This window comes from Rhinichthys klamathensis, unplaced genomic scaffold (genome assembly GCF_029890125.1).
Source record: "Rhinichthys klamathensis goyatoka isolate OS25496 unplaced genomic scaffold, OSU_Roscu_1.1 h1tg000092l_1, whole genome shotgun sequence".
NCBI classification, from domain to species: Eukaryota; Metazoa; Chordata; class Actinopteri; order Cypriniformes; family Leuciscidae; genus Rhinichthys; species Rhinichthys klamathensis.
In genome coordinates, this window is record NW_026606631.1 from 2,628,000 (window position 1) to 2,645,586 (window position 17,587).

Genomic DNA, 17,587 nt, shown 5'->3' on the forward strand with positions numbered 1-17,587 from the left:
TTCACTGTTATGCTGATGATCCTCAGCTCTATATTTCTTTGCGCCCTGACGAAACGCACCAATTCACAAAATTAACGGAATGCATAGCTGATATAAAAATTTGGATGACTGTTAATTTCCTACTACTTAACTCTGAAAAAAACAGAGATTCTAATTATTGGCCAAAAAACTTCCTCACTTAATAACCTAGAATACTGTCTAACAATTGATGGCTGCTCTGTCAAGTATTCGTCGTCGGTTAGGAACCTTGGTGTGCTCTTTGATACCAATCTTTCATTTGAAAGTCACGTTTCTAGCATCTGTAAAACCGCATTCTTCCATCTTAAAAATATATCTAAATTACGACATATGCTTTCAATGAAAAATGCGGAAGAGTTAGTTCATGCATTCATGACCTCAAGGCTAGATTATTGTAATGCTCTACTGGGTGGTTGCCCTGCACGCTTAATAAACAAACTACAGCTGGTCCAAAACGCAGCAGTTAGAGTTCTTACTAGAACCAGGAAGTATGACCATATTAGCCCCGTTCTGTCAACACTGCATTGGCTCCCTATTAAACAGTGTATACATTTTAAAATATTGCTGTCTACTTACAAAGCACTAAATGGTTTAGCTCCCCAGTACTTAAGCGAGCTCTTAACGCATTATAGTCCTTCATGTCTATTGCGATCTCAAAATTCCGGCCAGTTGATAATACCTAGAATATCAAAATCGACTGCTGGCGGTAGATCCTTTTCCTATTTAGCACCTAAACTTTGGAACAGTCTCTCTAACATTGCCCGGGAAGCAGACACACTCTGTCAGTTCAAATCTAGACTAAAAACACATCTCTTTTACCTGGCATTCACATACAGTAGAACATTATACATTTATATTATTCAAATCAGGTAAATGATTATTAGGCTGCATAGATTAGGTCAGCCGGAACCGGGGACACTTCCCAAAACACCCGATGTACTCGTTACATCTTAAGAATAATGGCATCTACGCTAATGTCAGTCTTTCCATTTATTCCGAGGTTTACTAAAGTCAGCCGAATCCGGGCTGTATCCAGATCAGATGGTGAACCTGCGCCTGGACACGACCACAACACATCACTGAAGTGCCAGCCTCATCAGCCCTGTGAAGGCCTCATGGACACCTCTACAAACTCGTCTCCATATAGGCGTGATGACTCCGACCTCCAACCAGATGGAACTGTATAATATTGTGAATGTTCTGATCCAATTTGACTTCTGACCTGTAATGTTGCCTGAATCATAATCATGGCCACCGACTGAGCCTGGGTTCTCCCAAGGTTGTTTTCTCCATTCTGTCACCTGATGGAGTTTTGGTTCCTTGCCACTGTTGCCTTGGCTTTTGGCTTGCTTAGGTGGGGACATTTAATTATTCAACAATATTTTTGATCTGCCTTCAGGTGGACGATGAAGCAATTTTATTCTAGAAACAAGCTTCTTGTGTTTATTTTCATGTTATCACTGTGAAGCTGCTTTGATAAAATCTGTATTGTAAAAAGCGCTATATAAATAAAGATTAATTGACTTAATTAATACAATAACATTCTGTATTACAAGAATTACTATTAAAAGAACATGACAAACAGTAAATAATTTTGTCAAAACAGTTTACTTTTCCAATGACTTAGTTTGTTAGTTCCTGATTTCCCATGGGTCTACTTTATTCCCTTGGTGACAGATTGTCTTCATCCCTGTCTTGTTTAGTTTCTCTTTATCCTGTGTGCGTTTAAGCCCTCTGATTGGTTCAGTTCAATGACCTGTATTGTCTATGCTTGATGCCTAACTGTTAGATTATCTCTTGCGGCAAATTTTGTTCCGTGTTGGTTTGTTTTCTTTGTTTTGTTTCATTAGAAAAGTGAAAAGACTGTTATTGGATCCACCTCTTCCTTTCATCCTTCGCCTACCTAAACCATAACAGAATACAGCGGTTAGAGAAGATAAACACATCTTCCAGATATTTGCAGCTTCCTCCTCTCCCAGGATGATCGCTCCTTTGGGGACCACATCAGTGAGTCCCTAGACCTAACATATCAGACCCATTACCACGACCACTCACTGATCACCATTTTTGGACTGGACTTAATGACATGTTAAAACAAATATTTCCCTGCCCATTTTTTTATCCTTGGGGGAGGTTTTATAGATTTTGTAGAGTTAGTTCTTGCAAAGAGTGGTTCCTCTTTCACTGTGGGTGAGGTGCAGGAAGACTATGATTACCACCTGCCTGCCACGGACCCATAGACTGAGCCCACGCCTGCTACAGACCCTGAGACTGAGCATGCAAGTCTGTCCCGGAGCTACAGCCAGCTGCCATGTCCGTCCCAGTAGGAGCACTAATTAAATTAGACATCCTGGAGCAGAGTCCCACCCATGTCTCCATAACGGGGTAGAATGTATCCCCTTCTATTCCGTTTCGAATATTGGACACGCCAGTTCCTACTTGTTCTTCCTCCACCATTAACTCCTTTGTCTCAGCTGGTTCCACCCGGCTCCCTGGCTCCTTCATTTCCGCTGGTTCTGCCCGGCTCCTTCATCTCCACCGGTTCCACCCAGCTCCCTGGCTCCTTCGTCTTGGCTTGTTCTGCATAGCTCCATGGCTCCACCCCCTCTGCAGGCTCCATCCAGTTTACTGGCTCCGCCTCCTCTGCTGACTTCATTGGGTTCTCTGGCTTTACCCCCTCTGCTGGCTCCAGCTGGGTCTGTGGATCCACAACCTTCACTGGCTCCGCTCATTTGCCCGGCTTTTCTCATCTTCTTGAGACACCGGCTCTGCCTCATCCCTCCACCCTTTTGGCTCCACCGGCTACTCCGTGCCTCCGGCTTCTCCTTTGTCCTCACTCCAACTGCCTAATGTCACGTCTAAGCTCAGTTAGTTTGTTCTCTTGGTTACCGATTGTGTTCACCTGTGTCTTGTTTAGTTTCTCATTATCCTGTGTGTATTTTAAGTCCTGTGTTTGGTTCAGTTCATTGTCCTGTATAGTTATTGTAATAATTTGTATTATTTACCACATTAACACTAAAATGAGTTAACTACTAATCTAATTTTCCTATCAACATGCTTACTTAATATTCCATAAATAAAAATTACTCACTATAAAATGCTGATGTTTGAGACTCGGTTCTATTCCAGTTGGAATATTGGACTTGCCAGTTCCTACTTGTTCCCAAGCCCTTCCTCCTCCATTAACTCCTTTGTCTCCGTTTGCTCCGCCCGCTGGTTCTGCCTGGCTCCTTCGTCTCCACCGGTTCTACACAGCTCTGTGGCTCGTTCGTCTTCGCTTGTCCTACTCAGCTCTCTAGCTCCACCCCCTCTGCAATTCAGTTTTCTGGCTACGCCTCCTCTGCTGGCTTCATTGGGTTCTCTGGCTCCACCCCTTCCTCTGGCTCCAGCTGGCTCCATCCCTCCAATGACTCCTTTGTCCTCACTCCCACTGGCTCTGTCTTCTGAGCCCTCATCGCCGCCTCAGTCATCTGACCCTAAGGTTGCGCTTTAGAACCCAGTGCTTGGTGTCGATTAGGTCCTTTATCCCTCCATCTACACCTTGGTATCAAGCCCACCAAACTCCACTTTGGTCTTCAGTTCCCATGGCTCCGCCCTGGTGAAAAATGCAGAGGGCAACGCTGCGGACCTTCAGCCATCCAGCATCGTCAGGAGAAGTGGATTCACTGGTGTCGCAGAGGCCTCCTCCTCCTACTGCTCCGTGGTTCCTTCCTCCGCCAGCCACTCCTTGTTTTTTTCTCTCCACCGGTCCCTCCATGGACTCTGGGTGTCTTGGCCCTCCTTCCCACCTGAATGGATTATACCTTCCCTTCCAACCACCTCAGGGGTGGGGGAGGTAATGTTACGTCTAAGCTCAGTTAGTTTGTTCCCTTGGTTAATGATTGTGTTCACCTGTGTCTTGTTTAGTTTCTGATTATCCTGTGTCATGCTGGGTGCTTTTTAAGTCTTGTGTATTGTTCACTTCCTAGTCTAGTGTCGTAATTGTTAGGATTATTAACATTTACCACATTAACACTAAAATTAATGAACTACTGAAATAATTGTCCTATTAACATGTTTACTCAGTTGTCCATGAATAAAAATACTCACTTGATAAAGTTGATGTTTCTGAGTCAGTTGAAGTCGAGCTTGTAGTGGCAGGGTGTGCTAAAATATTTAGATGTATTAATAGAAACATTATGCAAGTAATATTCGTTGACATACTTAAAATGACATTACTGCATGAAATTAAAGGAGAACTCCGGCGCAAAATGAACCTTTGGTCTAATTACACATTGTTACCTAGTCAACCGTTATCTGAGATTTGTTTTCATGATTATCGAATGTAAATAGTTTTATCTCTAAAAACAGTTTAGCCTATAAAGCTAGTATAATGCTAGTATATTGGGCATAGTGTAATGACAAATAAAAATCGCTTGTTAATACCACTAACAAGGCTGAAAATAGCCCCACACTAACACGGTAGCATAATGAGGGTCCCTACCTTCAAACCGAAGCATTGAGAACTTTGTCAGTGTCCAGACAGTTTAATAAGAAGATATTTTAAACATACAGTCAACTTCGCGAATACAGGCAGGAGCCATCTTTGAAATACAGCCTTTACCAGTCGATCTACGAACGCCGATCCAAGTGCGCTGGTGAGATGTGAACAAGCTATAAGTTGTGATAAGGTGAGCGCGAACAGCAGGCTTGGATCGGCGTTCGTAGATCAACTGGTAAAGGCTGTATTTCAAAGATGGCTCCTGCCTGTATTCGCGAAGTTGACTGTATGTTTAAAATATCTTCTTATTAAACTGTCTGGACACTGACAAAGTTCTCAATGCTTCGGTTTGAAGGTAGGGACCCTCATTATGCTACCGTGTTAGTGTGGGGCTATTTTCAGCCTTGTTAGTGGTATTAACAAGCGATTTTTATTTGTCATTACACTATGCCCAATATACTAGCATTATACTAGCTTTATAGGCTAAACTGTTTTTAGAGATAAAACTATTTACATTCGATAATCATGAAAACAAATCTCAGATAACGGTTGACTAGGTAACAATGTGTAATTAGACCAAAGGTTCATTTTGCGCCGGAGTTCTCCTTTAAGTTCTGTTTTGCAAAAACTTTTAATAAAAGATAATATGACATCATCTGTAAACTACGTTAATATAGTTTTTTCAACTGAAATGTCATAATTGTCTATCTATATAAATTACATCTCGTAGGAGATGCTGTTTGACACAATTATCATAATACAACTTCATTGGTAATAAAATACAGCTATTAGTTTACACAGTTGTCCATGAACAGTACTCACTTGTAGAAGTTGTTTCAGTGGATGTTTGAGGGTCAGTTGAAGAAATGCTTGTAGTGACAGGGGATGCTGTGATATATGGACATATAGAGAAATAAAAACAAACATTTATGAAATATTACTTAGAAGCTAACAATGCCATATGTTCATACAATTAATTTTTGTATTACAATCAAAATATTATTGTTAGAGGAATAACTTATATTACATTATAAACATTTTAACTGATGTTTGATAGGAAGTGACATGAAATAAGTACAATTATTATTATTTAAAAAAAGTTGTATTTGTTGACTTGTTTACAAAACCTTTTTGTATACAATGAAATTGTGACATTTTTTATTTTAGGTGCTGTTGTTTTATACTCAGGATGTGATTTTAAATACCGAAGTATCTATTACGTGTAACAGTAAAACAGAATAGCTTTCTAAGGATGTGTAAAGACAACTGTACATGAATATTACTTGAGCATGTGAATAAACTACTGATATCATTTTCCTATTATCATGTTTATTCAAATGTCCATGAATAAACATACTCACTTGTAGGATCTGATGTTTGAGACTCAGTTGAAGAATACATTGTAGTGGCAGTTGCTGCTGGAATATTTTGATATAGAAATAAATAATATAGTTTCACTGTGCAATACTTGTCATGCTTACAAGGATATATATTTACTTGAATACAGTAACATTCTGTATTACAATAATTACTTTTAAAAGAATATGACAAAGAGTAAATCATTTTGTTAAAACAGTTTACTTTTCCAATGACTTAGTTTGTTAGTTCATGTTTTCCCTGGGTTAGCTTTATTCCCTATGTGACCAATTGTCTTCACTTGTGTCTTGCTTAGTGTCTCTTTATCCAGTGTGCATTTTAAAGGAACACTCCGACTTTTTGGGAGTTTAGCCTATTCACCTTATCCCCCAGAGTTATATAAGTCCATACATACCTTTTTCATCTCCGTGCGTGCTATAAGTCTGTTTGACGCACCCACCGCTAGCCTAGCTTAGCACAAAGACTGGGTGTAAATGGTTGCAACTAGCATACTAATCCAAATAAGTGACAAAATAACACAAACCTTTTCCTATTTACATGTTGTGATTTGTATAGTCACAGATTGTACAAAAAACAAAGTCACATGAGACACAGACATATTTTAACCGTATAAATACTGGGAACTATATTCTCTGAAGGCGAAGCACTGCTTCCCAGTATTTATACGGTTAAAATATGTCTGTGTCTCATGTGACTTTGTTTTTTGTACACTCTGTGACTATACAAATCACAACATGTAAATAGGAAAAGGTTTGCGTTATTTTGTCACTTATTTGGATTAGTATGCTAGCTGCAACCATTTACATCCAGTCTTTGTGCTAAGCTAGGCTAGCGGTGGGTGCGTCAAACAGACTTATAGCACGCCCGGAGATGAAAAAGGTATGTATGGACCAGGGCCGTGCACAGACATTTTGAAGGCCAGTGGCTTAAACCAAAAAAGGGGGCACTATAAGGAGTTTGACTGACAACATGCAACATGCAAGATGGTGACCCAACCCCCCTCCCCTCCCCCAATTTAAGTATCAACTTAGGGATTATTAAAAGTATATTAATTTAGCTAAAGTATTTGTATCAATACTATGTGTCTTTTGTGCTGGTTTTACCCCGTGTGTAGGCTACCTCCTTGCCACCTCATACATTAATACGATTTTTAAACTAACAAACCACCTTCATGATTATTTTCACACAAAATCTGTTGCTCCATCAATTTTCAAACATATATTTTTCTGCAATCATATGTGAAAAGCAAATGTTAGGGTGTTCCTTTAACCCCATTGTAACCTAGCTAATATACTAAGGTACTATTCATTTAGATCAGTGTTAATTTTGACAGCAAATTTTGATTTAGTCTTAGTCTTTTGACTAAAATGACCATTTAGTTTTAGTCATATTTTAGTCATCTGAATTGTTTTAGTTTTAGTCAACGAAATACAATAAGGTTTTAGTCGACTAAATCTACAGTAGATTTAGTCGACTAAAATTTAATGGGTTCAGTGTTAAATTGTAATGCATTAATTTAGAATTTCTCTAAAATGTCCAAACCCATTATATATTCCCGTAGAAAACATCTATTAACCTGATAATATTAATAATTTTTAAAGTTTGAACATGCAATACAGACACATATTTAGCACTGTGACATAAAATAATATCTTAAAATTAAAGTCTTACATACATCATTCTTTATTCTTTCAAGCAGACATATTTATTTGTCTGAATTAAATCTAATTAATCCTTATTAAAGCTATTAAAGAGCAGTGAATGCTTTTCTCTTTTTATTTTGTTGTTTGATTAATATTAAGTGCACAGACGGCATTAGGTTTATTACGCACTGTCACTTTAAGACCGAGTGTGCAGATCCAATTGCACTGATGCACATCCGATGTTCTCACAACTGTACGTTCTGTAAAGACATAACTGACTGCGTTTAAGTGAATAATCTCCAAAACGGACATTTAGACATAATGATGTGTGTATTTGTCCATTCAGACGCGAAAGAGAGCTCAGTTCAGTCCTTGCGCGCTGCTCTGTCTATGTGCAGGGCTGCACGCGTCGGGTTGTGTGTGTGTGTGTGTGTGTGTGTGTGTGTGTGTGCACGCACAGAAAAAAATACAGAATAAGGGCCATTGCACACTGCGTTTTTTCGTATTCGTGATTCGTTGGCTCTGAATTGTCAAAACACCATTCAAACTCCATTCAAACTGCTGGCTACGGTTCGATTAGATTTTTACCCGATTAGATTTTTTTATGACGGACGAAAGTTTCGGAGGCAGTGTGCAAGTGTGATTGACATAACGTGAGGTCGTATTTATTTTTTTAACGTGCGAAAATTCTGGAGCGATAACATAACGTTTTTATGGAAATCCTCTGGAGGGTTAGGGAGGGGGCGAGAGGGGCACCTCAGCTGATGAGGGCAGAAGGGCAGTGGCTCTAGCCACTGGGCCACCCCCCTGTGCACGGCCCTGGTATGGACTAATCTAACTCTGGGGGATAAGGTGAATAGGCTAAAGTCCCAAAAAGTCGGAGTGTTCCTTTAAGCCCTCTGTTTTGTTCAGTTCAATGACCTGTATTGTCTTTGTTTTATGCCTAGCTATTTGATTATCTCTTGCGCCAAATTTTGTTCTGTGTTGGTTTGTTTTCTGTTTTGTTTAAAACAACTTTTTCCCCTGCCCATTTTTGGTCCTTGAGGGAGGTTTGATGGATTTTGTAGAGTTAGTTCTTGCAAAGAGTGGTTCCTCTTTCACTGTGGGTGAGGTGCAGGAAGACTATGATTAGCACCCGCCTGCCACGGACTCATAGACTGAGCCCCCGCCTGCTACAGACCCTGAGCCTGAGCATACAAGTCTGTCCTGGAGCTACAGCCAGCTGCCATGTCCATCCCAGTAGGAGCATTAATTAAATTGGACATACTGGATCAGAGACCCACCCATGTCCCCATAACGAGGTAAAATGAATCCCTTCTGTTCTAGTTGGAATAGTGGACTCGCCAGTTCCTACTTGTTCCCAAGCCCTTTCTCCTCCATTAACTCCTTTGTCTCCGCTGGTTCCGCCCGGCTCCCTGACTCCTTCACTTCCGCTGGATCTGACTGGCTCCGCCTCATCTTCCTAAGACACTGGCTCCGCCTCTGCCTCATCCCTCCACCCCTTCCGCTCCAACGGCTCCTCCATCCCTCCGGCTTCTCCTTTGTACTAACTCACACAGCCTCCAGCTCTGTCTTCCGATCCCTCATCTCCGCATCAGTCCTCTGACCCTCCGCTTCCACCTTGGACCCCCATGCCCACCTGATTCCACTTTGGTCATCAGTTCCCAAGGCTCCACCCTGATCAAAACAGGGGATGGCACCGCCGTGGACCTTCAGCCCTCCAGCATCATCAGCAGAAGTGGCCACCCCAGTATGGATTATACCTCCATTTACCAAGTTTCTCATTATCCTTTGTGTATTTTAAGTCCTGTGTTTGATTCAGTTCATTATCCTATATTATTATTGTAATTATTATTATAATTTACCACATTAACACTAACATGAATTACACAATTACCCATGAATAAAAATACTCACTTGAAGAAGCTGATGTTTGAGACTCCGTTGAAGAAGAGCTTGTAGTGGCAAGGGGTGCTAAAATATTTAAATGTATGAATAGGAAAATAATCCAAGCAATATTTGTTGACATGCTTAAAAGGACATTTCTGCATTAAATAAAATTCTGTATCGCAAAAATTATATGACAGCATCTGTAAACGTCTCGGTTACGGATGTAACCCTCGTTCCCTGAGTAGGGAACGGAGACGTTACGTCGGATGACGGAGAATGGGGGTTTCGCCAGAAAGCCAATCCTCTTCGAGTATTAAAAAACGAGCCAATGGCAAAGAAATGCCATGGGTCTGCGGAATTTGCATAATGTATCTCCGCCCCACCGCGTGGGTATTTAAGGAGAGACACCTGCAACAGCAGATCATGTCTTCGCTGAGGAGCCGAGACTGAACTCAGGCGTCGACCCAGCGGTACAGCGGAAGTGGCACGGAGACGTAACGTGGGTTACATCCGTAACCGAGACGTTCCCTTTCGTAGTCCCCGTGTAATCACGCCACCTTCACAGCTGTCCTCCAGTGCCCTGCGAAGTCTGAGCTCCCTGTCGTGATATAGGCACGGACGAAGGAGTCCTACTTAACACAGGAATACCAAGGTACACTGGGAAGCATATCTCAGGGGAGATATGCCGCAGCATGCCTACCCGTAGGGAGGACTTAAGAATACACATATGGCCCGAGGGGGCTTCATATGGAGGAACACTGGAGTGACCAACCCGTAGGGTGGCATCTACTTTCAACTCCAGGAGTGGCAAGGTGGCTTGCCGAGGGAACGACACATGCTCAAGGAGGCTTACAGTGGAAATACACATGTGGGGGTTGCTCGGAGGAGGAACCATGCACACGGAGGCACCTAGCCGACGCACAGGCAATAGACACTGGCGCCAGCGTCAACAGTGCTGGAGGAACTCAGGGCTTCAGAGAGGAAGGCTACCTGAGGAAATATCGCACGTATCCAGTCCGTGGAGTGGAGTGGCGAGCAAGCGAAGACACCTAACGGTTCCCGTGTTAGCTTGAAAAAGACAGTACACGGGAGGAGACTGGCTCCACTCGGAGATTGTAAAATCTGGCGAATGTGTTAGGTGTCGCCCAGCCTGCAGCTCTGCAGATGTCTGTCAGCGAGGCGCCACGCGCTAAAGCCCAAGAGGACGCCACACTCCGGGTGGAGTGGGCGGTCACACCAAGGGGGCATGGTCGACCTTGCTGCTGGTATGCCAAAGCAATGGCGTCCACTATCCAGTGAGACAACCTTTGTTTGGAGAGAGCCTTTCCCTTCAGCTTCCCACCATAACAGACAAAGAGCTGGTCTGAGGTCCTGAAACACTGCGTCCTGTCTACGTAAGCACGGAGTGCGCGTACTGGACAGAGCAGTGCCAAGGCTGGGTCTGCCTCTCCCGGGGCAGCGCTTGCAGGTTCACCACCTGGTCCCGGAAGGGAGTGGTGGGAACCTTGGGCACATATCCAGGCCGGGGTCTCAGGATCACGTGAGAGTGACCGGGCCCGAACTCCAGGCACGCTTCGTCAACGGAGAATGCGTGCAGGTCCCCTAAGGGCCAAGCTCCGCGCCCTGACAGAGGAGACCAGGGAAGGACCAGCGTTCCGCGGGGGTCTGCTCTGCCAGGGGTCTGGCGATAGAGGGGGATGAGAGTGGTGTGGTCCGGGGACGGCACGCACTGTCATCCTCGCCCTCAGAGACAGAGCAGGACGAGAGTGGCGAGGCACGGGGGCGTCGCACACTGTCATCCGGCTCTGTATGCTCAGTGATGGACATTTCGGTTCTTTCTTTAACCACATTAGGGTGCTGCCCACCCGTGGGTGAGCAGCGGGGAGTGGAGAACAAAATATTCTCCCCCGGCCCTCCACCGGGGGAAGGAGGGGGCCTGCAACCGCCTCCTGGGAAAAAACCGACACCATCACGTTTCGAATATTGGACACGCCAGTTCCTACTTGTTCTTCCTCCACCATTAACTCCTTTGTCTCAGCTGGTTCCACCCGGCTCCCTGGCTCCTTCATTTCCGCTGGTTCTGCCCGGCTCCTTCATCTCCACCGGTTCCACCCAGCTCCCTGGCTCCTTCGTCTTGGCTTGTTCTGCATAGCTCCATGGCTCCACCCCCTCTGCAGGCTCCATCCAGTTTACTGGCTCCGCCTCCTCTGCTGACTTCATTGGGTTCTCTGGCTTTACCCCCTCTGCTGGCTCCAGCTGGGTCTGTGGATCCACAACCTTCACTGGCTCCGCTCATTTGCCCGGCTTTTCTCATCTTCTTGAGACACCGGCTCTGCCTCATCCCTCCACCCTTTTGGCTCCACCGGCTACTCCGTGCCTCCGGCTTCTCCTTTGTCCTCACTCCAACTGCCTAATGTCACGTCTAAGCTCAGTTAGTTTGTTCTCTTGGTTACCGATTGTGTTCACCTGTGTCTTGTTTAGTTTCTCATTATCCTGTGTGTATTTTAAGTCCTGTGTTTGGTTCAGTTCATTGTCCTGTATAGTTATTGTAATAATTTGTATTATTTACCACATTAACACTAAAATGAGTTAACTACTAATCTAATTTTCCTATCAACATGCTTACTTAATATTCCATAAATAAAAATTACTCACTATAAAATGCTGATGTTTGAGACTCGGTTCTATTCCAGTTGGAATATTGGACTTGCCAGTTCCTACTTGTTCCCAAGCCCTTCCTCCTCCATTAACTCCTTTGTCTCCGTTTGCTCCGCCCGCTGGTTCTGCCTGGCTCCTTCGTCTCCACCGGTTCTACACAGCTCTGTGGCTCGTTCGTCTTCGCTTGTCCTACTCAGCTCTCTAGCTCCACCCCCTCTGCAATTCAGTTTTCTGGCTACGCCTCCTCTGCTGGCTTCATTGGGTTCTCTGGCTCCACCCCTTCCTCTGGCTCCAGCTGGCTCCATCCCTCCAATGACTCCTTTGTCCTCACTCCCACTGGCTCTGTCTTCTGAGCCCTCATCGCCGCCTCAGTCATCTGACCCTAAGGTTGCGCTTTAGAACCCAGTGCTTGGTGTCGATTAGGTCCTTTATCCCTCCATCTACACCTTGGTATCAAGCCCACCAAACTCCACTTTGGTCTTCAGTTCCCATGGCTCCGCCCTGGTGAAAAATGCAGAGGGCAACGCTGCGGACCTTCAGCCATCCAGCATCGTCAGGAGAAGTGGATTCACTGGTGTCGCAGAGGCCTCCTCCTCCTACTGCTCCGTGGTTCCTTCCTCCGCCAGCCACTCCTTGTTTTTTTCTCTCCACCGGTCCCTCCATGGACTCTGGGTGTCTTGGCCCTCCTTCCCACCTGAATGGATTATACCTTCCCTTCCAACCACCTCAGGGGTGGGGGAGGTAATGTTACGTCTAAGCTCAGTTAGTTTGTTCCCTTGGTTAATGATTGTGTTCACCTGTGTCTTGTTTAGTTTCTGATTATCCTGTGTCATGCTGGGTGCTTTTTAAGTCTTGTGTATTGTTCACTTCCTAGTCTAGTGTCGTAATTGTTAGGATTATTAACATTTACCACATTAACACTAAAATTAATGAACTACTGAAATAATTGTCCTATTAACATGTTTACTCAGTTGTCCATGAATAAAAATACTCACTTGATAAAGTTGATGTTTCTGAGTCAGTTGAAGTCGAGCTTGTAGTGGCAGGGTGTGCTAAAATATTTAGATGTATTAATAGAAACATTATGCAAGTAATATTCGTTGACATACTTAAAATGACATTACTGCATGAAATTAAAGGAGAACTCCGGCGCAAAATGAACCTTTGGTCTAATTACACATTGTTACCTAGTCAACCGTTATCTGAGATTTGTTTTCATGATTATCGAATGTAAATAGTTTTATCTCTAAAAACAGTTTAGCCTATAAAGCTAGTATAATGCTAGTATATTGGGCATAGTGTGATGACAAATAAAAATCGCTTGTTAATACCACTAACAAGGCTGAAAATAGCCCCACACTAACACGGTAGCATAATGAGGGTCCCTACCTTCAAACCGAAGCATTGAGAACTTTGTCAGTGTCCAGACAGTTTAATAAGAAGATATTTTAAACATACAGTCAACTTCGCGAATACAGGCAGGAGCCATCTTTGAAATACAGCCTTTACCAGTCGATCTACGAACGCCGATCCAAGTGCGCTGGTGAGATGTGAACAAGCTATAAGTTGTGATAAGGTGAGCGCGAACAGCAGGCTTGGATCGGCGTTCGTAGATCAACTGGTAAAGGCTGTATTTCAAAGATGGCTCCTGCCTGTATTCGCGAAGTTGACTGTATGTTTAAAATATCTTCTTATTAAACTGTCTGGACACTGACAAAGTTCTCAATGCTTCGGTTTGAAGGTAGGGACCCTCATTATGCTACCGTGTTAGTGTGGGGCTATTTTCAGCCTTGTTAGTGGTATTAACAAGCGATTTTTATTTGTCATTACACTATGCCCAATATACTAGCATTATACTAGCTTTATAGGCTAAACTGTTTTTAGAGATAAAACTATTTACATTCGATAATCATGAAAACAAATCTCAGATAACGGTTGACTAGGTAACAATGTGTAATTAGACCAAAGGTTCATTTTGCGCCGGAGTTCTCCTTTAAGTTCTGTTTTGCAAAAACTTTTAATAAAAGATAATATGACATCATCTGTAAACTACGTTAATATAGTTTTTTCAACTGAAATGTCATAATTGTCTATCTATATAAATTACATCTCGTAGGAGATGCTGTTTGACACAATTATCATAATACAACTTCATTGGTAATAAAATACAGCTATTAGTTTACACAGTTGTCCATGAACAGTACTCACTTGTAGAAGTTGTTTCAGTGGATGTTTGAGGGTCAGTTGAAGAAATGCTTGTAGTGACAGGGGATGCTGTGATATATGGACATATAGAGAAATAAAAACAAACATTTATGAAATATTACTTAGAAGCTAACAATGCCATATGTTCATACAATTAATTTTTGTATTACAATCAAAATATTATTGTTAGAGGAATAACTTATATTACATTATAAACATTTTAACTGATGTTTGATAGGAAGTGACATGAAATAAGTACAATTATTATTATTTAAAAAAAGTTGTATTTGTTGACTTGTTTACAAAACCTTTTTGTATACAATGAAATTGTGACATTTTTTATTTTAGGTGCTGTTGTTTTATACTCAGGATGTGATTTTAAATACCGAAGTATCTATTACGTGTAACAGTAAAACAGAATAGCTTTCTAAGGATGTGTAAAGACAACTGTACATGAATATTACTTGAGCATGTGAATAAACTACTGATATCATTTTCCTATTATCATGTTTATTCAAATGTCCATGAATAAACATACTCACTTGTAGGATCTGATGTTTGAGACTCAGTTGAAGAATACATTGTAGTGGCAGTTGCTGCTGGAATATTTTGATATAGAAATAAATAATATAGTTTCACTGTGCAATACTTGTCATGCTTACAAGGATATATATTTACTTGAATACAGTAACATTCTGTATTACAATAATTACTTTTAAAAGAATATGACAAAGAGTAAATCATTTTGTTAAAACAGTTTACTTTTCCAATGACTTAGTTTGTTAGTTCATGTTTTCCCTGGGTTAGCTTTATTCCCTATGTGACCAATTGTCTTCACTTGTGTCTTGTTTAGTTTCTCTTTATCCAGTGTGCATTTTAAAGGAACACTCCGACTTTTTGGGAGTTTAGCCTATTCACCTTATCCCCCAGAGTTATATAAGTCCATACATACCTTTTTCATCTCCGTGCGTGCTATAAGTCTGTTTGACGCACCCACCGCTAGCCTAGCTTAGCACAAAGACTGGGTGTAAATGGTTGCAACTAGCATACTAATCCAAATAAGTGACAAAATAACACAAACCTTTTCCTATTTACATGTTGTGATTTGTATAGTCACAGATTGTACAAAAAACAAAGTCACATGAGACACAGACATATTTTAACCGTATAAATACTGGGAACTATATTCTCTGAAGGCGAAGCACTGCTTCCCAGTATTTATACGGTTAAAATATGTCTGTGTCTCATGTGACTTTGTTTTTTGTACACTCTGTGACTATACAAATCACAACATGTAAATAGGAAAAGGTTTGCGTTATTTTGTCACTTATTTGGATTAGTATGCTAGCTGCAACCATTTACATCCAGTCTTTGTGCTAAGCTAGGCTAGCGGTGGGTGCGTCAAACAGACTTATAGCACGCCCGGAGATGAAAAAGGTATGTATGGACCAGGGCCGTGCACAGACATTTTGAAGGGCAGTGGCTTAAACCAAAAAAGGGGGCACTATAAGGAGTTTGACTGACAACATGCAACATGCAAGATGGTGACCCAACCCCCCTCCCCTCCCCCAATTTAAGTATCAACTTAGGGATTATTAAAAGTATATTAATTTAGCTAAAGTATTTGTATCAATACTATGTGTCTTTTGTGCTGGTTTTACCCCGTGTGTAGGCTACCTCCTTGCCACCTCATACATTAATACGATTTTTAAACTAACAAACCACCTTCATGATTATTTTCACACAAAATCTGTTGCTCCATCAATTTTCAAACATATATTTTTCTGCAATCATATGTGAAAAGCAAATGTTAGGGTGTTCCTTTAACCCCATTGTAACCTAGCTAATATACTAAGGTACTATTCATTTAGATCAGTGTTAATTTTGACAGCAAATTTTGATTTAGTCTTAGTCTTTTGACTAAAATGACCATTTAGTTTTAGTCATATTTTAGTCATCTGAATTGTTTTAGTTTTAGTCAACGAAATACAATAAGGTTTTAGTCGACTAAATCTACAGTAGATTTAGTCGACTAAAATTTAATGGGTTCAGTGTTAAATTGTAATGCATTAATTTAGAATTTCTCTAAAATGTCCAAACCCATTATATATTCCCGTAGAAAACATCTATTAACCTGATAATATTAATAATTTTTAAAGTTTGAACATGCAATACAGACACATATTTAGCACTGTGACATAAAATAATATCTTAAAATTAAAGTCTTACATACATCATTCTTTATTCTTTCAAGCAGACATATTTATTTGTCTGAATTAAATCTAATTAATCCTTATTAAAGCTATTAAAGAGCAGTGAATGCTTTTCTCTTTTTATTTTGTTGTTTGATTAATATTAAGTGCACAGACGGCATTAGGTTTATTACGCACTGTCACTTTAAGACCGAGTGTGCAGATCCAATTGCACTGATGCACATCCGATGTTCTCACAACTGTACGTTCTGTAAAGACATAACTGACTGCGTTTAAGTGAATAATCTCCAAAACGGACATTTAGACATAATGATGTGTGTATTTGTCCATTCAGACGCGAAAGAGAGCTCAGTTCAGTCCTTGCGCGCTGCTCTGTCTATGTGCAGGGCTGCACGCGTCGGGTTGTGTGTGTGTGTGTGTGTGTGTGTGTGTGTGCACGCACAGAAAAAAATACAGAATATTGCACACTGCGTTTTTTCGTATTCGTGATTCGTTGGCTCTGAATTGTCAAAACACCATTCAAACTCCATTCAAACTGCTGGCTACGGTTCGATTAGATTTTTACCCGATTAGATTTTTTTATGACGGACGAAAGTTTCGGAGGCAGTGTGCAAGTGTGATTGACATAACGTGAGGTCGTATTTATTTTTTTAACGTGCGAAAATTCTGGAGCGATAACATAACGTTTTTATGGAAATCCTCTGGAGGGTTAGGGAGGGGGCGAGAGGGGCACCTCAGCTGATGAGGGCAGAAGGGCAGTGGCTCTAGCCACTGGGCCACCCCCCTGTGCACGGCCCTGGTATGGACTAATCTAACTCTGGGGGATAAGGTGAATAGGCTAAAGTCCCAAAAAGTCGGAGTGTTCCTTTAAGCCCTCTGTTTTGTTCAGTTCAATGACCTGTATTGTCTTTGTTTTATGCCTAGCTATTTGATTATCTCTTGCGCCAAATTTTGTTCTGTGTTGGTTTGTTTTCTGTTTTGTTTAAAACAACTTTTTCCCCTGCCCATTTTTGGTCCTTGAGGGAGGTTTGATGGATTTTGTAGAGTTAGTTCTTGCAAAGAGTGGTTCCTCTTTCACTGTGGGTGAGGTGCAGGAAGACTAT

General features: G+C 41.8%; 1 protein-coding gene across 1 annotated transcript in view; it reads right to left on the reverse strand.

Annotated features, from left to right (window-relative positions):
- LOC130085977 (uncharacterized) overlaps positions 1-17,587 on the reverse strand; it is a 66,424-nt gene that overhangs the window by 27,375 nt on the left and 21,462 nt on the right. The window contains exons 6-9 of the mRNA XM_056252054.1: positions 14,275-14,340; positions 9,436-9,492; positions 5,321-5,386; positions 4,108-4,164 (exon numbers count right to left, since the gene is read on the reverse strand). Of these exons, the coding sequence (XP_056108029.1) occupies positions 4,108-4,164; positions 5,321-5,386; positions 9,436-9,492; positions 14,275-14,340 (246 nt within the window). The remainder of the gene's footprint in view (positions 1-4,107; positions 4,165-5,320; positions 5,387-9,435; positions 9,493-14,274; positions 14,341-17,587) is intronic.